The sequence below is a fragment of the Pistacia vera genome, unplaced genomic scaffold (genome assembly GCF_008641045.1).
Source record: "Pistacia vera cultivar Batoury unplaced genomic scaffold, PisVer_v2 Contig179, whole genome shotgun sequence".
NCBI classification, from domain to species: Eukaryota; Viridiplantae; Streptophyta; class Magnoliopsida; order Sapindales; family Anacardiaceae; genus Pistacia; species Pistacia vera.
The window spans coordinates 282470-305909 of NW_022195887.1; the positions used below are offsets into that span (position 1 = coordinate 282470).

General features: G+C 35.5%; 5 protein-coding genes across 9 annotated transcripts; 2 read left to right on the forward strand and 3 right to left on the reverse strand.

Moving 5' to 3' along the window:
* Nucleotides 1-2621: 2621 nt before the first annotated feature.
* On the reverse strand, nucleotides 2622-4259 carry LOC116126308 (pentatricopeptide repeat-containing protein At5g48910-like). The gene has a single exon (XM_031412003.1). The coding sequence runs from the start codon at nucleotides 4257-4259 to the stop codon at nucleotides 2622-2624; it is 1638 nt and encodes a 545-aa protein (XP_031267863.1).
* Nucleotides 4260-5018: 759 nt separating this feature from the next.
* On the forward strand, nucleotides 5019-7118 carry LOC116126369 (MOB kinase activator-like 1A). 3 transcript variants are annotated; one of them, XM_031412071.1, is made up of 8 exons: nucleotides 5019-5197; nucleotides 5323-5359; nucleotides 5739-5787; nucleotides 5874-5982; nucleotides 6165-6258; nucleotides 6464-6597; nucleotides 6681-6844; nucleotides 7038-7118. In XM_031412071.1, exons 2-8 carry the CDS (start codon nucleotides 5334-5336, stop codon nucleotides 7107-7109), a joined length of 648 nt encoding a protein of 215 aa, XP_031267931.1. In that variant the 5' UTR covers nucleotides 5019-5197; nucleotides 5323-5333; the 3' UTR covers nucleotides 7110-7118. The 3 variants fall into 3 exon arrangements, with proteins under 3 accessions (XP_031267931.1, XP_031267929.1, XP_031267930.1); XM_031412069.1 differs by having other exon boundaries at nucleotides 5020-5197; nucleotides 5303-5359; XM_031412070.1 differs by having other exon boundaries at nucleotides 5073-5086; nucleotides 5303-5359.
* Nucleotides 7119-7531: 413 nt separating this feature from the next.
* LOC116126309 (pentatricopeptide repeat-containing protein At3g62890-like) lies at nucleotides 7532-12402 on the reverse strand. Its single transcript, XM_031412004.1, has 3 exons — nucleotides 12394-12402; nucleotides 10121-11675; nucleotides 7532-7851 (listed from the first exon to the last, which is right to left on the reverse strand). Exons 1-3 carry the CDS (start codon nucleotides 12400-12402, stop codon nucleotides 7532-7534), a joined length of 1884 nt encoding a protein of 627 aa, XP_031267864.1.
* Nucleotides 12403-12507: 105 nt separating this feature from the next.
* LOC116126360 (MOB kinase activator-like 1A) lies at nucleotides 12508-14765 on the forward strand. 3 transcript variants are annotated; one of them, XM_031412056.1, is made up of 8 exons: nucleotides 12508-12667; nucleotides 12773-12829; nucleotides 13209-13257; nucleotides 13344-13452; nucleotides 13635-13728; nucleotides 13934-14067; nucleotides 14151-14314; nucleotides 14508-14765. In XM_031412056.1, the coding sequence occupies exons 2-8, from the start codon at nucleotides 12804-12806 to the stop codon at nucleotides 14577-14579; spliced, it is 648 nt and encodes a 215-aa protein (XP_031267916.1). In that variant the 5' UTR covers nucleotides 12508-12667; nucleotides 12773-12803; the 3' UTR covers nucleotides 14580-14765. The 3 variants fall into 3 exon arrangements, with proteins under 3 accessions (XP_031267916.1, XP_031267918.1, XP_031267917.1); XM_031412058.1 differs by having other exon boundaries at nucleotides 12793-12829; XM_031412057.1 differs by having other exon boundaries at nucleotides 12543-12556.
* Nucleotides 14766-17707: 2942 nt separating this feature from the next.
* On the reverse strand, nucleotides 17708-22564 carry LOC116126366 (O-fucosyltransferase 35-like). Its single transcript, XM_031412064.1, has 9 exons — nucleotides 21811-22564; nucleotides 21094-21240; nucleotides 20844-20916; nucleotides 20693-20763; nucleotides 20518-20606; nucleotides 19949-20081; nucleotides 19433-19665; nucleotides 18286-18762; nucleotides 17708-18200 (listed from the first exon to the last, which is right to left on the reverse strand). The coding sequence occupies exons 1-9, from the start codon at nucleotides 22294-22296 to the stop codon at nucleotides 18008-18010; spliced, it is 1902 nt and encodes a 633-aa protein (XP_031267924.1). The 5' UTR covers nucleotides 22297-22564; the 3' UTR covers nucleotides 17708-18007.
* Between the last annotated feature and the right edge of the window lie 876 nt (nucleotides 22565-23440).

Sequence of the window (23440 nt, forward strand, 5' to 3'; positions counted from 1 at the left end):
GATAAACATGGCAATAGAAGAGCTAGAATCAGATGGACAGAAACAACCTGACTCAATAATTTTTGAAATCACAAAAGCTGATGGAAGATTTAGGGTTTGATTCTAAATCTGCAATAGCAGAGTGAGAAGCATAATTATGAGACTGTTGAGATTTGGGCTGACTTCCCTGCTAATAGTTGTTGCTTGAAGATCTTAGTGGTCAAGTAGGACAATCATTGATGAAATGACTGAATTTCTTGCAGTAATTACAAGTCAACTTCTTAGGTTGAGTAGGACAATCACAAAGGAAGTGAGTAGGTTTCTTACAATAATGACAAGTTAGCTGTTTAGGTCTTAAGTACTAGAATTAATGGTAAAAAATGAGGTAGATGAGACAACCGTGATAACATTGGTCTGAGGTGTCTTTAGGGTGTTGAACCGGGCTTCTAAAATCAGATAAGCAAGAGCAGTATCAAGGACCGGTGGTGCGGATAGATATAGCAAATAAGCACGAGTATTCTCATAGCCAGGATGGAGACGCATGAGAAACTAAATCAAGTGTATCTTGTTCCTGTGTGTAAGTACAAGCTTAGCATCGTCCTGATTCTAAAGTTAACGTTTAGACAGAGCCAACTGATCCTAATAACGAGACATTTTAGCATAATAGTCTCAAACCAGGTGTCCATATTCTTGCTTCATACTAACAAGCATGCTCCAAACCTGATGCTGGGGAACAAGTCCACTAGTAACATAACAACTGCCTAACAAGTCCCAAACATCTTTAGCTAGGTCATAGTTACCAAAATCCTAACAAAGACTTGGACAGAGGTATTACGAAACTAGGTAATCATTTGATGCTTTTTGCTGTCCTAATCCTCAAAGCGATCCTGAAAATTTTCATTAGTTTTGTACTCCCTTTGTTTTCGTTCTTTTATATCACCAATAATATAACACCACAATTTGCGACCTTTCAAGAAACTCCTCATCTGATGTCATTCGACATAATTGGTTCTATCAAAGACAACATCAATAAGTCTAGCAACCTCAGAAGAAAGCACATTCAAACCCATTAACACATGTGAATCAAACCATCACCACCTGTAAGTAACCCCCAATAAACACAAATACTCCCAAATTGCTAATAACTACACCAGCCAAAAAACAACCAAATAACAAATAACAACACCAAGAAGTAGCACCTAAGCAACATAATTGATCCTCAATAGCAAATAAATGCACCATCTAACCAGGACCCAAGCAACCAAACAAACCCCAAACTGGAACTGTACCAAACAGGCAACACCCAAGCAACATGAATTTAAAAACAGCCCTACAAGTTTTCAATCCTACAAACACACCCTCAAATAAAACCGTGTAGGTTTGAAAAATTACACACAGGCCCCTGCGACTGGGTTTCTTCCAGTGGGCGCGATTTGAATAGATCTACAAATCTGAAAAGATTGGTGGCAAAAGGTGAGCGAAACTGGAGATCTAACCGGATCTAAATGCCCCGGGAGGCTTTGATACCAAGTTGTCAAGTTGTTTTGGTGAGAAGATTCTATTAAATTATGTCTGAAATAAATACACATATATATTGTTTAATAGGAATGATAATCACTAACTTAATAATGTGGGACAAAAATAACTTCTAACAAAAAGACCTAATTAGGAAGCCTTAGACTATACCTTGAGCTTAAGCCCAAACATAATAATATAATTAACAACATTTATATGACACTATGACAGGGCCATAAATAAAGCAATAAAGCTGTGAGCAGTCGAGATAAAGATGTCACTCTACCACCGTAAGGGAAGCAAGAAAGAATGGGAATTAGATCTATCCGAAACTTAATTATAGATTTGGTTTGCAGTATCCTTCACTTCATTATAATTGCTAGCACCATAAACATTCAGCTTATTTATTTATTGATCTATAATAAGAAAGAAAACATATATATATATATATGGGGCGATGACATTGTATGCATTATATTTCTTTTCAAACTGAGCATAAATTCAATGAAGTTACATAAATCTTACAATCTTTTGTGTTAAACATACAAGTTCTTGACCATTTCAACAGTCAACTTGAAAAACTATAGCAGTAATGAACAGCTGACCTGTATACGAATTTTGAATGAAACTGAGATCAAAATTTAAGATCATAGAGTGGCTGCTTCTTGAACTATCTAGGTAATCAATGAATAAGAGGTTTCCCTCGTTTAACCAAGAGAAATATAGGCACGTCAGCCGGTCTCTATGCTTACCCCCCGTATTCTCATTTCAAGGGGTAGCCCGCACCTAGTATCATTCATTGGGAATGACCATCCAAGTGTTCGGTTAAGCTGATTCTATATGGACGAGAGGAAACCCAATGAGAAGCCCAGGTCAGATTGAGGAATTTCAAATCAAGGCTCGAAGCACATCTGATCTTCTGTGGAGCTTAGTCTCAAGAAAGGATTCATGTAGCTAGAGATGCAGGCAGCCCTTTGGATAAGATTTGTGACTTCAAATCTTGCCAACTTTATGGTATCTCGTTAGGGTGACCGGTGCATTAATTTTTAAGATTTTCTATTTTTGCACCTTGCAATTGTTTAATTAAAAACTAATTCTTCCTTCAATGGAGTTTATGTATTGCTTGGCTACCAGTAATCCAAGCAGGAACAAGAACCTTCTTCAAAATGATGATACTTTTTCCGATCTCTAACAGATATTTTCCTTTTGAAAACTTTAGAAATAAGCTTCATTGCCAAATGGCAATCATTACAGATCCGAATATTCTTAACAATCCTTATTACAGATCCAGGCCTAGTGCTGATTAACCCAAAAGCCAAAGCCAGCTTTTCACTGTGGTAACCAATCACAGTTTCCTTTTCCTCCTCTTCAATGTCAAATATAACCCCTCTTGTCTCAGCCTTATAGCCGTAGTTCTTTATCTTTTTAACAACTTCTTCCCACACCATGTAGATCTCCTTTGTTCTGTCATGGGATCTATCTCCAGCCAAGAACTCCTGAACAACACCATCCACTTCAATCAAGCTATACCCAGGGACACGTTCTATGTTTTTGACTCCCATGGATTTTCTGACTTCTTCAGCGTCTTCACGGTTCATGGTTTTAGCATAGATATTGGACAGTAGAATGTAACAACCATCATGGTTTTGATCAGATTCTATCAGCATATTCCCAACCCTTTGACCCATCTGATCATTACCATGAACTCTGCAGGCACCAAGGAGGGTCCCCCAGATAACATTATCAGGTTTCATTGGCATTGAAGCAATGAAATTTTCTGCCTCCTCCAACAAGCCAGCACGGCCAAGAAGATCAACCATGCAGGCATAGTGATCCAACTCTGGTTTAATTTCATGAACATCAAGCATTGAATGAAAGTAGTGAAAACCCTTCTCAACCCATCCCATGTGACTACATGCGCATAAAACTGCCACGTAAGAGACACTATCAGGTGAGATGCCCTCACTTTTCATTTGCTCAAAAAGCTGAAATGCTTCTATACCTCGTCCATTCATTGCCAGGCCAGAAATGGCACTTGTGTAAGATGAAACATCTTTCTCCTTAGATGAATGAAATACCTGCATTGCTAAATCAATACTGCCACATTTTGCATACATGTCAACTAAAGCTGCACTAAGTGTTGAATCAACATTTACACATTTCTTTTGGATGTAAGAGTAAACCCAGTTCCCATGATCCAAAGCTCCCAACTGTGAGCATGCACAAAGCACACTCACCAAAATTGCAGAGTTTGGTTCCAAATCCAATAACTGCATCTCTCTAAACAAAGCCAAAGCTTCTTTTGGTCGCCCATTCTGAGCATAGCCAGAAATCATCACCACCCAAGAAACCAAACTCTTGCATGGCATCTCCTTAAAAACTCTACAAGCATCATCCAAGAAACCGAACTTAACCAATCCACAAAGCACACCATTCCAAGAAACCTCATTTCTGTGAGGCATTTTGTCGAACAACTCAAGACCCTCTGAAATTTCACCATTCTTTATGTATCCATTGATCATTGAATTCCACGACACTACATCAATATCCATACTCTCATCAAATACGCATCTGGCATCTCTCAATTTCCCACAAACCGAGTATAACTGTATCACAGAATTTTTCACAAACACATCCAAAGCAAAAGAATTTTTAACCACCATCCCATGTAACTGCCTACCCAAATCAAAATCACCACAGTTAGCACAACCCTGAAACAAAAACGTAAATGTAAAGTTATTAGGGATAATATTCAAGTCAATCATTCTATAAAACACAAAGCAAGAGGTCGACAAAGAGTGGGGGCGGCGGGCGCGTGCAAGGCCACGAATGAGGGTGTTGAAGAGAAATATTTGAGGGGGTGTGGACGATTGAAAAAGAAGAAGAAGGGCGTAATGGATATCACCAAAAGGATTAAGGGCAGCAAAAGATATGGTGGGTCTTAGAGAGCGCGGTGGGTGGTTTAAGCCTCTAATTAAGAGCTGAGAGTGTGTTTGTTTCAATTGTTGAATGGTTTTGCACTTGAAAAGAAGCGATGTGAATGGAATGTTGGGTGGTGCCATTGTGGTCAGCGTCACTGTTACCGTTAAATGGCGGGAAGAGATACCATTTTAGTCCTTTCTTTAAAAAAAAATATAAATAAAAAGTCTTTTTGCAAAATTTTGTTTTGTCGTTTATAACATCAAGTTGCGTCGGTCTGAAAGCTCATGTTTTTAACTTTTGAGTATTTAATATCTCAACTTGAAAGTCAAGTAACCCAGAAGAGGAATTATTGTAATAACTTAACCATGATCCAACCAAAACTGAATTGGACGAAATCAAATTTGCCAACAACACCAAAGCACAATCGAACAAATCTACACAGCTAGATACAAATCATCTTCTTTGGACCCACTTCCCATTTTCCAACTAATCAATATCAATATTTACCTTTTTCATCTATAAATCTTATCCCAAATCCAATCAATCATTAGAACCTAATATTTCCTTCATTATAATAAACCCTTGTTAGTCCACGTGTCAGATTAATGTGTGAGTATAACTCCCTAGAGTTTCAGAATTATTGATGAAACAATTAGATAGAATCAGCCAGGTAAGCAAAAATGGGGAAGAGAAAAAAAAAAAGGTATAGGAAGAGATCTCGTCTGGCTGTGTCCTTGTCTCTTCAGCTCTGTCTCTCTCTGTCTGCTTAGGCTTATTGCCAGTCTGTCATCTCCCTCTGTTTATTTATTAACAAGTTTTAAGTTCCAAGTCTCTCTCTTTATATATTATATACATAAATACTCTTAAATACTGTTTGTTTCTTCAGCTTCTGTTTTCTCGCTGTAGGTGGCTAGAAAATGAGTCTCTTCGGCCTTGGAAGCAGGTATTTTTAGCATTTATCGATAGCTTTTTGGTGGATGATGATGATCTTTTTTATATTCTTTTATGTTTGATCATAATTCGATGTAATATGGCGTTGTGTTAGTAGTTTATATAATCTCTCCTCCAATATGGGAACTGGCAATTAAACAATTGAGTTTCACGTTCAAACTGGAACTTGATTGGTTGTAGGCGTTACACTCGTTTCAAATTTGTTCATAAATTGTATGCAATTTATGATATGATACAGTAAGAAAAGGGTATTTTAACTGAAAGTTTTCGTGACGATAGTGAATATAAATACTGTTTTGTGTCATGGATGGCTCTGATTTGACAATATCTAGCGGTTCATGTATCATATTGAACTTTGCCTAATTATGCAGAAATCAGAGGACTTTTCGCCCTAAAAAGAATGCTCCTTCAGGAAGTAAGGTTGGTGTTATTACTAATTATGGAAATGTGCTTTATAGGATACCTAGTCTTTGAGTTGACTCAATGCATCTTTTATGCAAATTCAGGGTGCTCAACTTCAAAAGCATATTGATGTAACCTTGGGTAGTGGGAACTTTAGAGAAGCTGTTAGATTACCTCCCGGAGAAGATATTAATGAGTGGCTGGCCGTAAACAGTAAGGACTTCAACATTTGGGTTTCTTGACTACAAATTTTCTGTTCACATGATTGCAAATTCTGTGTAAATTTATCATTCAGTATCTGCTTTGGGAATCTCCTCCCTCAGATTAATATCCAGATGAGCTTAAAATAATTTCTGCAACTGCATTTGATTATATTATGTGTTCTTTTTCTACAGCTGTAGATTTCTTCAACCAAGTAAATATTCTGTATGGTACCCTAACTGAATTCTGCACACCATCGGACTGCCCATCCATGACAGCTGGACCAACGTATAATTCTGATCCCTTGACCCTTCTAAATTTCTATTTAAAATAGTTAATGCATTTAGAATCTTACTAATTATCATCAAATTAGCTCAAAGTTATTCTTGCTCTGTTTAGCCTATTACTGTAATTCTTCATAGGCAAATGAATCAAGGGCTATTTTTCTAGTATTCATATATGCATGCACTGAATTATTGTCTACTTCTTACAGATACAAGTATAGATGGGCGGATGGAGTTACGATTAAGAATCCAATAGAGGTGTCTGCTCCTAAATATGTTGAGTATCTGATGGACTGGATTGAAGTTCAGCTAGATGATGAATCAATTTTCCCACAAAAATTGGGTGAGTTAAAATTTGTTAAAGAGGCAAGACGTGTTTGTATTGAAATATTTGTTGTTCATTAATATAAATGTTATGCGCTGCAGGAGCACCCTTTCCTCCAAATTTTCGCGATTTTGTTAAGACAATTTTTAAGAGATTGTTCCGCGTATATGCCCACATCTATCACTCACATTTCCAGAAGATCGTGAGTTTGAAGGAAGAAGCTCATCTAAATACTTGCTTTAAACATTTTGTCCTCTTTACATGGGTAAGTTCATCTACTGTCATGTGTGTGTCATCAACACATACTACTAAATTACTTTCCATTTCCTCATTCTTTTCTAGGAGCACAAGATCTCCTTCTGTTTATTTTCTTAAAATTCTCATATGCTTAATAAATTCATGTGTTAATTAATTTTTGCTGTCTTGGGAAATATCTAATTGTCTGTAATGTGATGCAGGAATTTCGCTTGATTGAAATAGCTCAGCTTGCACCTCTTTATGACCTTGTAGAGTCGATTTTGCAGTTATAGTATTGGCAGAAATGTGTTTTTTTTTTTTTAAACTTGATTGTTTCTTTCTGGGTAACATTTTTGCAAGGTTCCGTCTGCCCATGTAATTTTTTTGTGTTGAATGAGATGCCTTCTTTCTATCAGCATTCCTTCTCTGTTAATTTCTATTTGTTCATGGTGAATGAAGCATTTCATTTTTAAGGTTTAGTTTGGGATTGCTGTAACTTTTTTTATAATCTCTTATTTCTAAAGCAATGATCCGTTAAATACATTTCAAAAGTTACATTCACTAAAGCTGCACAAGTATTGAATCAACATTTACACATTTCTTTTGGTGTAAGAGTAAACCCAGTTCCCATGATCCAAAGCTCCCAACTGTGAGCATGCAAAGCACACTCACCAAAATTGCAGAGTTTGGTTCCAAATCCAATAACTGCATCTCTCTACAAAGCCAAAGCTTCTTTGGTCGCCCATTCTGAGCATAGCCAGAAATCATCACCACCCAGAAACCAAACTCTTGCATGGCATCTCCTTAAAAACTCTACAAGCATCATCCAAGAAACCGAACTTAACCAATCCACAAAGCACACATTCCAAGAAACCTCATTTCTGTGAGGCATTTTGTCGAACAACTCAAGACCCTCTGAAATTTCACCATTCTTTATGTATCCATTGATCATTGAATTCCACGACACTACATCAATATCCATACTCTCATCAAATACGCACTGGCATCTCTCAATTTCCCACAAACCGAGTATAGCTGTATCACAGAATTTTTCACAAACACATCCAAACAAAGAATTTTTAACCACCATCCATGTAACTGCCTACCCAAATCAAAATCACCACAGTTAGCACAACCCTGAAACAAAAACGTAAATGTAAAGTTATTAGGGATAATATCAAGTCAATCATTCTATAAAACAAAGCAAGAGGTCGACAAAGAGTGGGGGCGGCGGGCGCGTGCAAGGCCACGAATGGAGGTGTTGAAGAGAATATTTGAGGGGTGTGGACGATTGAAAAAGAAGAGAAGGGCGTAATGGATATCACCAAAAGGATTAAGGGCAGCAAAAGATATGTGGGTCTTAGAGAGCGCGGTGGTGGTTTAAGCCTCTAATTAAGAGCTGAGAGTGGTTTGTTTCAATTGTTGAATGGTTTGCACTTGAAAAGAAGCGATGTGAAGGAATGTTGGTGGTGCCATTGTGGTCAGCGTCACTGTTACCGTTAAATGGCGGGAAGAGATACCATTTTAGTCCTTTCTTAAAAAAAAATATAAATAAAAGTCTTTTTGCAAAATTTTTTTGTCGTTTATAACATCAAGTTGGCGTCTGAAAGCTCATGTTTTTACTTTTGAGTATTTATATCTCAACTGAAAGTCAAGTAACCCGAAGGAATTATTGTAATAACTTAACCATGATCCAACCAAAACTGATTGGACGAAATCAAATTTGCCAACAACACCAAACACATCAACAAATCTACACAGCTGATACAAATCATCGCAAATAACAACACCAAGAAGTAGCACCTAAGCAACATAATTGATCCTCAATAGCAAATAAATGCACCATCTAACCAGGACCCAAGCAACCAAACAAACCCCAAACTGGAACTGTACCAAACAGGCAACACCCAAGCAACATGAATTTTGAAACAGCCCTGCAAGTTTTCAATCCTACAAACACACCCTCAAATAAAACCATGTAGGTTTGAAAAACTACATACAGGCCCCTGCGACTGGGTTTCTTCAAGTGGGTGCGATTTGAATAGATCTACAAATCTAAAAAGATCGGTGGCAAAAGGTGAGCGAAACTGGAGATCTAACCGGATCTAAATGCCCCGGGAGGCTTTGATACCAAGTTGTCAAGTTGTTTTGGTGAGAAGAGTCTATTATATTATGTCTGAAATAAATACACATATATATTGTTTAATAGGAATGATAATCCCACTAACTTAATAATGTGGGACAAAGATAACTTCTAACAAAAAGACCCAATTAGGAAGCCTTAGACTATACCTTGAGCTTAAGCCCAAATATAATAATATAATTAACAACATTTATATGACACTATGACAGGGCCTTAAATAAAGCAATAAAGCTGTGAGCAGTCGAGATAAAGATGTACTCTACCACCGTAAGGGAAGCAAGAAAGAATGGGAATTAGATCTATCCGAAACTTAATTATAGATTTGGTTTGCAGTATCCTTCACTTCATTATAATTGCTAGCACCATAAACATTCAGCTTATTTATTTATTGATCTATAATAAGAAAGAAAACACACACACACACACACACACACACACACACATATATATATATATGGGGCGATGACATTGTATGCATTATATTTCTTTTCAAACTGAGCATAAATTCAATGAAGTTACATAAATCTTACAATCTTTTGTGTTAAACATACAAGTTCTTGACCATTTCAACAGTCAACTTGAAAAACTATAGCAGTAATGAACAGCTGACCTGTATACGAATTTTGAATGAAACTGAGATCAAAATTTAAGATCATAGAGTGGCTGCTTCTTGAACTATCTAGGTAATCAATGAATAAGAGGTTTCCCTCGTTTAACCAAGAGAAATATAGGCACGTCAGCCGGTCTCTATGCTTACCCCCCGTATTCTCATTTCAAGGGGTAGCCCGCACCTAGTATCATTCATTGGGAATGACCATCCAAGTGTTCGGTTAAGCTGATTCTATATGGACGAGAGGAAACCCAATGAGAAGCCCAGGTCAGATTGAGGAATTTCAAATCAAGGCTCGAAGCACATCTGATCTTCTGTGGAGCTTAGTCTCAAGAAAGGATTCATGTAGCTAGAGATGCAGGCAGCCCTTTGGATAAGATTTGTGACTTCAAATCTTGCCAACTTTATGGTATCTCGTTAGGGTGACCGGTGCATTAATTTTTAAGATTTTCTATTTTTGCACCTTGCAATTGTTTAATTAAAAACTAATTCTTCCTTCAATGGAGTTTATGTATTGCTTGGCTACCAGTAATCCAAGCAGGAACAAGAACCTTCTTCAAAATGATGATACTTTTTCCGATCTCTAACAGATATTTTCCTTTTGAAAACTTTAGAAATAAGCTTCATTGCCAAATGGCAATCATTACAGATCCGAATATTCTTAACAATCCTTATTACAGATCCAGGCCTAGTGCTGATTAACCCAAAAGCCAAAGCCAGCTTTTCACTGTGGTAACCAATCACAGTTTCCTTTTCCTCCTCTTCAATGTCAAATATAACCCCTCTTGTCTCAGCCTTATAGCCGTAGTTCTTTATCTTTTTAACAACTTCTTCCCACACCATGTAGATCTCCTTTGTTCTGTCATGGGATCTATCTCCAGCCAAGAACTCCTGAACAACACCATCCACTTCAATCAAGCTATACCCAGGGACACGTTCTATGTTTTTGACTCCCATGGATTTTCTGACTTCTTCAGCGTCTTCACGGTTCATGGTTTTAGCATAGATATTGGACAGTAGAATGTAACAACCATCATGGTTTTGATCAGATTCTATCAGCATATTCCCAACCCTTTGACCCATCTGATCATTACCATGAACTCTGCAGGCACCAAGGAGGGTCCCCCAGATAACATTATCAGGTTTCATTGGCATTGAAGCAATGAAATTTTCTGCCTCCTCCAACAAGCCAGCACGGCCAAGAAGATCAACCATGCAGGCATAGTGATCCAACTCTGGTTTAATTTCATGAACATCAAGCATTGAATGAAAGTAGTGAAAACCCTTCTCAACCCATCCCATGTGACTACATGCGCATAAAACTGCCACGTAAGAGACACTATCAGGTGAGATGCCCTCACTTTTCATTTGCTCAAAAAGCTGAAATGCTTCTATACCTCGTCCATTCATTGCCAGGCCAGAAATGGCACTTGTGTAAGATGAAACATCTTTCTCCTTAGATGAATGAAATACCTGCATTGCTAAATCAATACTGCCACATTTTGCATACATGTCAACTAAAGCTGCACTAAGTGTTGAATCAACATTTACACATTTCTTTTGGATGTAAGAGTAAACCCAGTTCCCATGATCCAAAGCTCCCAACTGTGAGCATGCACAAAGCACACTCACCAAAATTGCAGAGTTTGGTTCCAAATCCAATAACTGCATCTCTCTAAACAAAGCCAAAGCTTCTTTTGGTCGCCCATTCTGAGCATAGCCAGAAATCATCACCACCCAAGAAACCAAACTCTTGCATGGCATCTCCTTAAAAACTCTACAAGCATCATCCAAGAAACCGAACTTAACCAATCCACAAAGCACACCATTCCAAGAAACCTCATTTCTGTGAGGCATTTTGTCGAACAACTCAAGACCCTCTGAAATTTCACCATTCTTTATGTATCCATTGATCATTGAATTCCACGACACTACATCAATATCCATACTCTCATCAAATACGCATCTGGCATCTCTCAATTTCCCACAAACCGAGTATAACTGTATCACAGAATTTTTCACAAACACATCCAAAGCAAAAGAATTTTTAACCACCATCCCATGTAACTGCCTACCCAAATCAAAATCACCACAGTTAGCACAACCCTGAAACAAAAACGTAAATGTAAAGTTATTAGGGATAATATTCAAGTCAATCATTCTATAAAACACAAAGCAAGAGGTCGACAAAGAGTGGGGGCGGCGGGCGCGTGCAAGGCCACGAATGAGGGTGTTGAAGAGAAATATTTGAGGGGGTGTGGACGATTGAAAAAGAAGAAGAAGGGCGTAATGGATATCACCAAAAGGATTAAGGGCAGCAAAAGATATGGTGGGTCTTAGAGAGCGCGGTGGGTGGTTTAAGCCTCTAATTAAGAGCTGAGAGTGTGTTTGTTTCAATTGTTGAATGGTTTTGCACTTGAAAAGAAGCGATGTGAATGGAATGTTGGGTGGTGCCATTGTGGTCAGCGTCACTGTTACCGTTAAATGGCGGGAAGAGATACCATTTTAGTCCTTTCTTTAAAAAAAAATATAAATAAAAAGTCTTTTTGCAAAATTTTGTTTTGTCGTTTATAACATCAAGTTGCGTCGGTCTGAAAGCTCATGTTTTTAACTTTTGAGTATTTAATATCTCAACTTGAAAGTCAAGTAACCCAGAAGAGGAATTATTGTAATAACTTAACCATGATCCAACCAAAACTGAATTGGACGAAATCAAATTTGCCAACAACACCAAAGCACAATCGAACAAATCTACACAGCTAGATACAAATCATCTTCTTTGGACCCACTTCCCATTTTCCAACTAATCAATATCAATATTTACCTTTTTCATCTATAAATCTTATCCCAAATCCAATCAATCATTAGAACCTAATATTTCCTTCATTATAATAAACCCTTGTTAGTCCACGTGTCAGATTAATGTGTGAGTATAACTCCCTAGAGTTTCAGAATTATTGATGAAACAATTAGATAGAATCAGCCAGGTAAGCAAAAATGGGGAAGAGAAAAAAAAAAAGGTATAGGAAGAGATCTCGTCTGGCTGTGTCCTTGTCTCTTCAGCTCTGTCTCTCTCTGTCTGCTTAGGCTTATTGCCAGTCTGTCATCTCCCTCTGTTTATTTATTAACAAGTTTTAAGTTCCAAGTCTCTCTCTTTATATATTATATACATAAATACTCTTAAATACTGTTTGTTTCTTCAGCTTCTGTTTTCTCGCTGTAGGTGGCTAGAAAATGAGTCTCTTCGGCCTTGGAAGCAGGTATTTTTAGCATTTATCGATAGCTTTTTGGTGGATGATGATGATCTTTTTTATATTCTTTTATGTTTGATCATAATTCGATGTAATATGGCGTTGTGTTAGTAGTTTATATAATCTCTCCTCCAATATGGGAACTGGCAATTAAACAATTGAGTTTCACGTTCAAACTGGAACTTGATTGGTTGTAGGCGTTACACTCGTTTCAAATTTGTTCATAAATTGTATGCAATTTATGATATGATACAGTAAGAAAAGGGTATTTTAACTGAAAGTTTTCGTGACGATAGTGAATATAAATACTGTTTTGTGTCATGGATGGCTCTGATTTGACAATATCTAGCGGTTCATGTATCATATTGAACTTTGCCTAATTATGCAGAAATCAGAGGACTTTTCGCCCTAAAAAGAATGCTCCTTCAGGAAGTAAGGTTGGTGTTATTACTAATTATGGAAATGTGCTTTATAGGATACCTAGTCTTTGAGTTGACTCAATGCATCTTTTATGCAAATTCAGGGTGCTCAACTTCAAAAGCATATTGATGTAACCTTGGGTAGTGGGAACTTTAGAGAAGCTGTTAGATTACCTCCCGGAGAAGATATTAATGAGTGGCTGGCCGTAAACAGTAAGGACTTCAACATTTGGGTTTCTTGACTACAAATTTTCTGTTCACATGATTGCAAATTCTGTGTAAATTTATCATTCAGTATCTGCTTTGGGAATCTCCTCCCTCAGATTAATATCCAGATGAGCTTAAAATAATTTCTGCAACTGCATTTGATTATATTATGTGTTCTTTTTCTACAGCTGTAGATTTCTTCAACCAAGTAAATATTCTGTATGGTACCCTAACTGAATTCTGCACACCATCGGACTGCCCATCCATGACAGCTGGACCAACGTATAATTCTGATCCCTTGACCCTTCTAAATTTCTATTTAAAATAGTTAATGCATTTAGAATCTTACTAATTATCATCAAATTAGCTCAAAGTTATTCTTGCTCTGTTTAGCCTATTACTGTAATTCTTCATAGGCAAATGAATCAAGGGCTATTTTTCTAGTATTCATATATGCATGCACTGAATTATTGTCTACTTCTTACAGATACAAGTATAGATGGGCGGATGGAGTTACGATTAAGAATCCAATAGAGGTGTCTGCTCCTAAATATGTTGAGTATCTGATGGACTGGATTGAAGTTCAGCTAGATGATGAATCAATTTTCCCACAAAAATTGGGTGAGTTAAAATTTGTTAAAGAGGCAAGACGTGTTTGTATTGAAATATTTGTTGTTCATTAATATAAATGTTATGCGCTGCAGGAGCACCCTTTCCTCCAAATTTTCGCGATTTTGTTAAGACAATTTTTAAGAGATTGTTCCGCGTATATGCCCACATCTATCACTCACATTTCCAGAAGATCGTGAGTTTGAAGGAAGAAGCTCATCTAAATACTTGCTTTAAACATTTTGTCCTCTTTACATGGGTAAGTTCATCTACTGTCATGTGTGTGTCATCAACACATACTACTAAATTACTTTCCATTTCCTCATTCTTTTCTAGGAGCACAAGATCTCCTTCTGTTTATTTTCTTAAAATTCTCATATGCTTAATAAATTCATGTGTTAATTAATTTTTGCTGTCTTGGGAAATATCTAATTGTCTGTAATGTGATGCAGGAATTTCGCTTGATTGAAATAGCTCAGCTTGCACCCCTTCATGACCTTGTAGAGTCGATTTTGCAGTTATAGTATTGGCAGAAATGTGTTTTTTTTTTTTTAAACTTGATTGTTTCTTTCTGGGTAACATTTTTGAAAGGTTCCGTTTGCCCATGTAATTTTTTTGTGTTGAATGAGATGCCTTCTTTCTATCAGCAATCCTTCTCTGTTAATTTCTATTTGTTCATGGTGAATGAAGCATTTCATTTTTAAGGTTTAGTTTGGGATTGCTGTAACTGTTTTTATAATCTCTTATTTCTAAAGCAATGATCCGATAAATACATTTCAAAAGTGATTATGGAACAATCTATTTTATTGAATGAACTATTTCTTAAAATTTTATTCCCACATCCCCCACGGGTTTTCTCTGCACAAAAGACACAGTTAAAGAATTGTTTTTTAAATTATTTAAATAATGTTAAAATAATAAAAAAAACCAGTTGCCTCCCACAGATCTGGGCGTCGTCAACAGCGGAGCGTCTAACGATACTACTGACACTGTTGGGTTGATCGTCGCTAGACTAGACGATCTACCCAACGGTGGATGGTGGTAATGATGAATCCTCTATCAATGATGCTTCATCGGAAAGATTCGGCGAATCTTTTTTGGCTCTTTCCAACGAAATGTTGTCAACTAAGTTCTTGCCATTATCACCATTGGGTAGATCATTCGGCGATGTCATCGGACTTGCTCCATAAACTCGCCGACGAGTTTCAAATTTGTTATTTTAAAATACATATGATTATTTATTTAAACCTTTAAATAATTTAATTTTTTAATTAAATATTTATTAAATCAATGTGTTGTTGTCATCTTTTAATTTTAATTTATGACTTAATTGTAAACACAAATTTATGACAGTTGATCCGGCGGATCAAGGAAATTCACTGGGGTAAAATATAAAAAAAAAAAAAACCACTCATAACCACACTTTTTTTTTTTTTAATTACGATGAGTTTTAATAAAAAATTATAAAATATAAATAAATATCTTCAAAAAACGCAATTTTTATAAAAATAAAACAAATTTTCTACAATTATCGTCGATAAGTTTTTATATTCTGAAAACGTTGGATAATCATCTCATTGTCAATTGTATCAAATACATCTTTCTCAATATAGATGACCAAGCAATCATTCATCCATTGATCTCTTATTTGATTGCATAACCGACTTTTCACAAGATTCATGGTAGAAAAAGCCCTTTCAACAGTTGTAGTCATAGCTGATAAAATCAATGCAACTTTCACAAACTTATATACCAACGTATGCAAAATATCTTTTTTAAACCGAACTAAATTCTTAACCAAATCACCAATTCTTTGTAACTCAGCAAATTCATCACAAAAACATATGTCAATGACATAAATCTCGACCTAGTTCTCAAGTACTATCAACTCAAGTGCAGAAAAATCAAATGGATAAAACTGACCAAACTCATTCTTTTCTCTCTTCCCTTTTTCCTTTTCCTTTGCTCCTTCTTCTTTTTCTAGATTTTTTGTCATTTTTGGGGAACAACCCAGTTTATATATAAAACAACTTCTTTGAATTATAAAACTATCCCAAGATTATCACCATGATCTCGCCACATTAGCTTTTTGATGTAAAAATGCCCAGACTTCTCCCCTCAGTTAAATGCAAACCCAACAGCTCTTATTTCTTTCATTTTCACTCCTAATAAAATTTTAAAAACTAACAGATCCTCTTGCGTAAAAATAAAAATCACAAAAAATATAAAATATAAAATATATATATTAGGATTAAAATTAGGGTTTTATAAAAATAAAATCCAAACTTATTATCGGGGCTGTTCCATTCCCAAAATCTCATAATTCTATAAACGTAAAATTTAAATAAATATAAAATCTAAACTTTTTAAAAGTAGAGTAGGACTGTAGTCTCTCTAGTAATTAATTGGATACGCCGCTGATCTAGCATAATCCAATAGTTTAAAAGTTGATGAGATGACAATGAAAATAATCATCTTCAACTTCCATCTCATATCCGTTAGATTGCAATAAATCAATAGTCATGAATTTGTATTTCAATTTGTCATAAATTAAAGTTAAAAGATTCCCATCTCTAAATTAATTAATTATATTTAGCCCTATATTACACCCAACAGTAATAAATTTAATTTATTTCAATCTTTTTCAATTCACCGCAATCATATACAAAACAATTAATTTATATATATTTAAAAAATGATCTTATTAAAATATTTTAATTAATTTGGTATACTTAATTTAATTTCATAATTAAAATTATATATATTATATTGAATGATAATTAACATTTTGTTTATAATATAAAAATAATTACTTGTTGGGTCAACCTACTGTGACTTTATTTTTTGATATTCTTTATGAACCATTTATCGTTATTGATAGGAGTTGGCATTAACTGTGACTGCCTTTAACCTTTATCTTGCCATCGTTGGATTAATAAAAATGAACAGTTCATAATAAGTATAAAAAATTAACCCTTAAAATAATTAATATATCTCCAGTTCAAGTTTATTATAATTAATTACTATATAAATATCATGATTATTAATATAAATAATTTAAAATAATTATTAATAAAATCAAGATGATATGAATGGTTCTGAGTATTTTATAATTTAAAAATAAATATTCAATTAATTTAAAAAGTTGTTAAATATTTTTAATATAACTATTTTATCCAATCTTATACTTCACCAAACCATAGACACTGTACTATTCTAATCCTATTCCAAATCCAATCATATCCCAAAACGTAATCCAATCCAATGCAATCCAAATCATAGACTGTACTGTATTAAAGAAATAAAGTATTACTTATACAAAGGTTGGGACAAATAGATATCATGAAAAATTAATTACGATGGATTTACTTCAGTGTTATTAAAATGTTATGTCAAACAGGGATGATAGATAAAAGACTTCTTCCTATTATTAAAATAGAAAAGACTTCAGTTCAAATATATATATATATATATATATATATATATATATCCCAAAGTAACCATTCTTAGTTATGACTTAATTGTTGTCTGTAATGCATTTACTTAAATATTAGCCTGCAATTAAAACTTTTGAAATCATATTTCAGTAGTATTAATATTATCTTCTAAGAACCAATTACTCAATTTGCAAGTACAAAGTACAAACATACCCTTCAATAAAATTCAATAGAGATCTCTCTCATTCATGGCATGGATGTCTACATTTCATTTCACCTGTGTATTCCCTTGAAAATGATATATATACCATTGGCTTTTCTTCTTTTTCTTTTCCCAACTAATGTAAGTCGTTCATCTCTCCTGAAGCTGAATTTGGATATGTAAAATTTGCCTCCTCCGAAGACAAATTATACCTTAAGCACTGCCACCTCACCTACCCATCTCTTGCTTCAACTTCAACTCAAATCATATAATTCCATTTCCAAATCTCCTTTCATTTTACCACCTATCTATTTCATGTAGTTTCGCAAATACATCCTGGAAATGGATTCGCATAAAAACTCTCCTCCAGCTTCGGAAACTCTCCAGCCTCCCTAAGATATGGAGCTCCATCTCTGTCTTTGTGTAGCTTTTTCACTTTCGAACTGAATTTCTTCCATGAAATTTTTCCTTCATCATATTCATCAACAAGTTTGACAAAATTCATCCTGAAAAGTAGGTTTCAATGAAATTATTATTCACACGTTTAGGATGGAAATCGACAACATGAGCTAAGATGGGTCAGAATTTTACTTGTCTGGATTGATAGTCTTCTTGAAGTTCTCAAACCGCCTATGACCTTGAACTGCCTTTGCCATATTTCCATCATAGGTATATAGAAATACATCACTCTGTAGCGCAACTACATAGTCTAAACCAGCCAACATGTTCTGGTGATTTTCAAAAGAATTCAATTCTTCTTCTGTACAGAGAGTGGAATGAGAGTATATGTTAGGAAAGGCATCGTTAAGATATTGCATGCTTCCTTCCCCGTAAGCTTCACCAGCTACCAAATAAATCCTGGTGCTGGCTGGGAAACCCAGCCCTCTGAGCAGAAGTGAAGTCTCTCTAGGGGTCAATGGGCAGCCGCCAAGCAATCTTTTTTCTGTTCCATTAATCTCCTTCTCCTTCCAATGGTTAACTTCGTATCGCATCCTACGAAGCTCATCATCTTCTTCCACTGTCAAATTATGACTGCACCCCGTAAATGCAAGCATATCCTTTTCGTACCTATAACAAAAAAGAGCAAGCATAATCTATCACACAGGTTGAAGACAAAACTAAATTTTTTCATTTAATATCTTTATGGGAATTTGAACATTTAGTGGTTTCGATCAGAAATCAGTAGCTGAGTTTAGCATGAGTTCAGGTACACCGAGTAACAGTTCAGAGATAACAACATATTATTAGAAAACCTAGAAGTCAAAATAAAGCTTCCCATTTTGTATAGACCCCGGGGACAATCAGATCACATTCCCTAATGCCATAAGCTCTAAACTCACAAACTAAAAGGTAGTTCTGCAAAATCATATTCAAATCTAAATCAATTTTGTCTAGATTGAAACCGAAAAGTGACTGAGCCTGCGTTTGTCTCGGAATGATGCAATTGATTCTCAAGAAAATCAGATAAAGAAGACAGTTTAAAGTTTCTATTTATTTGCGGTCAGGACTCAGAACTGTAGATATTATAGTGGGATTTAATTTCATGAACAAAAATATAAAAAGTTAGTATTATTGATAGCCTTTAGAAAAACAAAATGGAACATCTGACTTCAAAAAAGAGAGAGCAAATTAATACACACATTATATTTTTTTTAAAAGGTCAAGCCAGAAACACCCCAAGGAAAAAAGAAAAATTTTCCACCTCACTCAGTCTTAGAAATAAAGTATCAGAACTCGCCTCAAATGAAGAGCAAGATATGGGCCCCCATTTTCTTGCATTCTAGAAACCAAGGTATTTCCCAGTTGTTCTATGGGGGCTGAATACTTTAATGCCCTATAATTTACACGGCACCTCAGCTTTTGTATGGATCTTGGGATTCCATTGTTGGCAATCCGAGAATCAGTATGGGTAAAATAGATTACTTTGTGCTGCTTCAACAATGGGAGCACCTCTGTTTTGTAATAACTAACCTGAACAAAAGAATTCAAGTTAATAGATTATTACTCCATCTCAGAGAAGATTACAACAATAAGAGTTATATAGCAAAGAAACTTCAAACAATGGCAAATCATAATCACTTGTATGCTGGTGTGAATATCTTAATTATTTAAAGTGCATTGGCTGTTTTAATGACATGTGGCTTAGTGCCTTACTCTAGTAGTAAACATAAGACCCACATTTACTGGGATGTGCCGATGGTGTTTTGTCCTGCAGATGCTGAGCAGCTAAATTATAGTTAAAACATGTACTGACCTTAGACCAAGATATCGGTGTTTTCTTGAAAGGCTCAATAGAAGCATAGGCAGGTGGTAATGTCTCAACTACATGGATATCACCCTCAAGTGTTTTGATGAAATGTTTCCAATCAAACAGATCTTTGAAGCCACTGCAGTGTATAAATGAGATGGATTACATTATGATAGATCATTACAGAAAAACCAAGAGATATTTAGTAGTATTTATTAGTTATACTAGATGTCACACAGAAATAATTTTTGTTTCAGAAAGAATGCAAATACAACTTCCAAAATGACAAATGTATGTGCCAAATGTTTAAGGTAGCAAGAGAGTAAAAGAGAGGAGCAAATGGTAAAATTTCTGGATTATGAATCCACTTTGCATACAATTTAGCACAGGATGTTCAAAACTTAACCACAATTTTCAGTGACAAAGTTATTCAACATTCAAGAATCGAATTAAATGTCATTGGTTAATCAGCAATGCTAAAAGTTGAGTTTTGATGTTTATACATGTTAAAAGAACTAAAATGACAAACAACATTTCAGATATCTTAATTGAAGAAGTGCATAGATGAATCAAACCTCTCATCAGCCCAGTAAGAGGTATGATCAAGCATAGGAAGGACAAGCGTCGCCTTCATTATCTTAGCAACGGCAACCATATCACAAATCTGCACTATAAAATTACAGATACATCAGATAAGTTGTACCACACAACATAACCCTAGAGAAATCATAAAACACACAACAGCCAGACCCCAAATCTCATCTGGTTCAAGCCGCCATTAGCATTAATGAGAATGTAGCCATTTGTCTTTGCATCTAGCTCTGCCAAGAGAAAAAAGAATTAGGAACTAAGAGGATGCTAAAAACATAAGGAACACAAACACAAAGTACAAGTTTCATACTTTTGTGATTTTTCGGATTGCCAATGCACTGGGTGAAATTCTCGCTGTTAGGCTTGGACCAGATACCTGAATGCTGAACAAAGAAGTGAATTTCACAAATGAACCAGTAAATGAACCATTCAAGAAATGTCTTCTTCATCCTCAGTAATAAACCTTTTTTTTGGCATTCCTTTTCCAAAATTATGACTGCCCATATTTTCCAACAACAATAAAATTAGATGAATTCATAAGTTATATGTTTGACACTTACTTCGGCTGCACCAGAGTTGCTACCAACAACACCAGATGCCACCATCTTCAGAGTCCGTTCAACATCACTACCTACTTCCTCTGATAGGTAATTGTGAGAGCTTTGGTCCATTACATTTGAATGAATGATGGAAGAGTAAGGTAAGTCCTAGGAAAATATAAGACTAGCTTGGTTAAAATACAGGTAGGTAAGCAAAAAGAATATGCAAGAGCCACAAATGCACAAACTAACTCATCGTGCAATGGAAATACTGAAATTCAACAACTAACAATAACAATATGCCCCATTGACTACCAGACATGGCGGAAGTAAAACAATATCAACAAAAAGTTCCCATAAACATTTCTGATAACAAAACTGCATCATTCTATTCCAAGGAGCAAGGAACTAATCTATCATTAGAAAGAAAAGTAGATGCCTTCAATCAAAATTCAATCTTTATAGGAGAAACAACCTTCGATACTGCAACCCCTGACAATTTTATATACATTACTACATATTCAAAGCATATAACACATCCAAATTGATATGCCAGCAGTCATTGCCTATATAGTACTATGAACCCATATATATATATATATATAACAAACTAAAGAAGCTCTAAAAATCACATATAGCATTCAATGAAGAATTTTTTTTGTTCCTGATTGAAATTGAAACGTAAGAAGAAAAACAGCCACACCAACATACAAAAATAAACAAGAGTTGTAAAGCAACCTGATTGGAGGCGGCTCTTTCAATGGCAGATCCAAACCAGCCATTAACACAAATCTTGAAAACACCTAAAAACAAACAAACCCCACAAAAAACCAAGAACATCCAATGACCAAGCTTCTTCTTTTCTCTGAAACCCAATTGTAAAACCACAGATCCCACGACCGGCCTCTTCAACAAACTCCTCAAATGAACTCTCTGGCTCACATGGTTCCCAACCTGCTGCTTAAACTCAGACGTATCACACGAACCCGAGCTGGGTCCAATCTCAGATCTGGGTGAGTTCACTGGCACATCAATTTCATGATGGGTACTAAAACTAGAACCACTGGCGTTAGTATTTATCTCGTTAACATTGTTAAAAGTATTGTTAGTATTGCGCTTGAAAGAGTGAGCACGCCGAGTCATTGAGCCCGTGAATCGCGGGCTGTTGACGCGCTGATGAGAAACTCCTCCATCGGTGGTGTTGTGATGGTGATGATGACCCATGATTGTGATGTGTTAGCACTATATATGGTTGTTACAACAAGTAATTGGATTTTGCGGAGATTGCCATCAACAAACTCAACTCAACGGATTAAAGAAGATAGAGATTTTTGCTGATTGCACGCTCTTATAACTTATCCCTCCAAAAACCCAAAAAGTCTGAAAGCCGCGTTTCACGTTAGAAGAATATTTGAGATTTAGTTTACAGAATTTACAGACAATGTTGAGAGGTAAACCAACTTTACTTACTATTTCTGATTAAATGTCTTTGCATTACGGTGATATGGAAACGTGTTTTTGGAAAGTGTTTTATAAAAACAGTTTTCATTTCTTATGAATAAGTTAGTATAGGATTTTTTACAATATTTTTATAAATATCTTCTTTTAAAATATTTATGGGTTTGATTTATTATTTTAGATAGAATTTTGGGATAGTATTAGATAATTGAATATGGGAGTATTACGAGGTAAAATTTAAAAATTTATAAAAAAACCTCCTAAGTTTGCTAATTTAATAAATACCCTAACATGTAAATGACAAAAAATCCTCTACCACCTGCAGTGCTAGATTCCGGCCACCATCGTTGGAATCTGATCAGAAAATCGCGTTACGACACAGATCGGTCGGATCTGTGTCGTAATGCGTTGTTATGGCCTTTTCCGGTCAGATCTACCACGGATCTGACCAGAAAAGGTCAGATCTACAGCTTGCTGTGGCCGTCATTTTCGGTCAACGATGGCCATTTCTTTGGTCGTCCTTCACGGCCAGATCCATGGTGGATTTGGCTGGAAAAAGTCAGATCGATGAACTTTTGGTCATTTATGGTCGATAGGTAGACCATTGTACAGATTCCGATTACCACCGACGGTGGTTATCGGAATCTGGCAAGTATAGGTTGCGGGGGTTTTTTGATAATTTTTAAATTTTTTTTAGGATGTATTTGATGAAATTAATAATCTTATAGGGTTTAAAAATAATTAAAAAATAGGATAATATTTTTGGATTAATGTTCCAAATATTATTTGGAGAATAGGATTAAAAATAAGGATAAAAATAATAAATATGACCTATATTTCCATTAAAATGAGTTACAGTCATAATTATGAAAATGACGGTTCTCGTAGTTATGAAAAGTTAATTAATATA

Coding starts and splice junctions, on each gene's coding strand:
- LOC116126366 (XM_031412064.1), bottom strand. CDS start 22,296: ATGGGTCATCATCACCATCACAACACCACCGATGGAGGAGTTTCTCAT. Junction 21,241..21,810: donor AAAGAGCCGCCTCCAATCAG/GTTGCTTTACAA, acceptor ATATTTTCCTAG/GACTTACCTTACTCTTCCAT. Junction 18,763..19,432: donor TATCTTGCTCTTCATTTGAG/GCGAGTTCTGAT, acceptor TTTTTGTTATAG/GTACGAAAAGGATATGCTTG.
- LOC116126360 (XM_031412056.1), top strand. CDS start 12,804: ATGAGTCTCTTCGGCCTTGGAAGCAG. Junction 13,258..13,343: donor ATGCTCCTTCAGGAAGTAAG/GTTGGTGTTATT, acceptor ATGCAAATTCAG/GGTGCTCAACTTCAAAAGCA. Junction 13,729..13,933: donor TCCATGACAGCTGGACCAAC/GTATAATTCTGA, acceptor TACTTCTTACAG/ATACAAGTATAGATGGGCGG.
- LOC116126308 (XM_031412003.1), bottom strand. CDS start 4,259: ATGATTGACTTGAATATTATCCCTAATAACTTTACATTTACGTTTTTG.
- LOC116126309 (XM_031412004.1), bottom strand. Junction 7,852..10,120: donor GTATCATCATTTTGAAGAAG/GTTCTTGTTCCT, acceptor TCTGTGATACAG/CTATACTCGGTTTGTGGGAA.
- LOC116126369 (XM_031412071.1), top strand. CDS start 5,334: ATGAGTCTCTTCGGCCTTGGAAGCAG. Junction 5,983..6,164: donor TGAGTGGCTGGCCGTAAACA/GTAAGGACTTCA, acceptor CTTTTTCTACAG/CTGTAGATTTCTTCAACCAA. Junction 6,845..7,037: donor ATTTTGTCCTCTTTACATGG/GTAAGTTCATCT, acceptor AATGTGATGCAG/GAATTTCGCTTGATTGAAAT.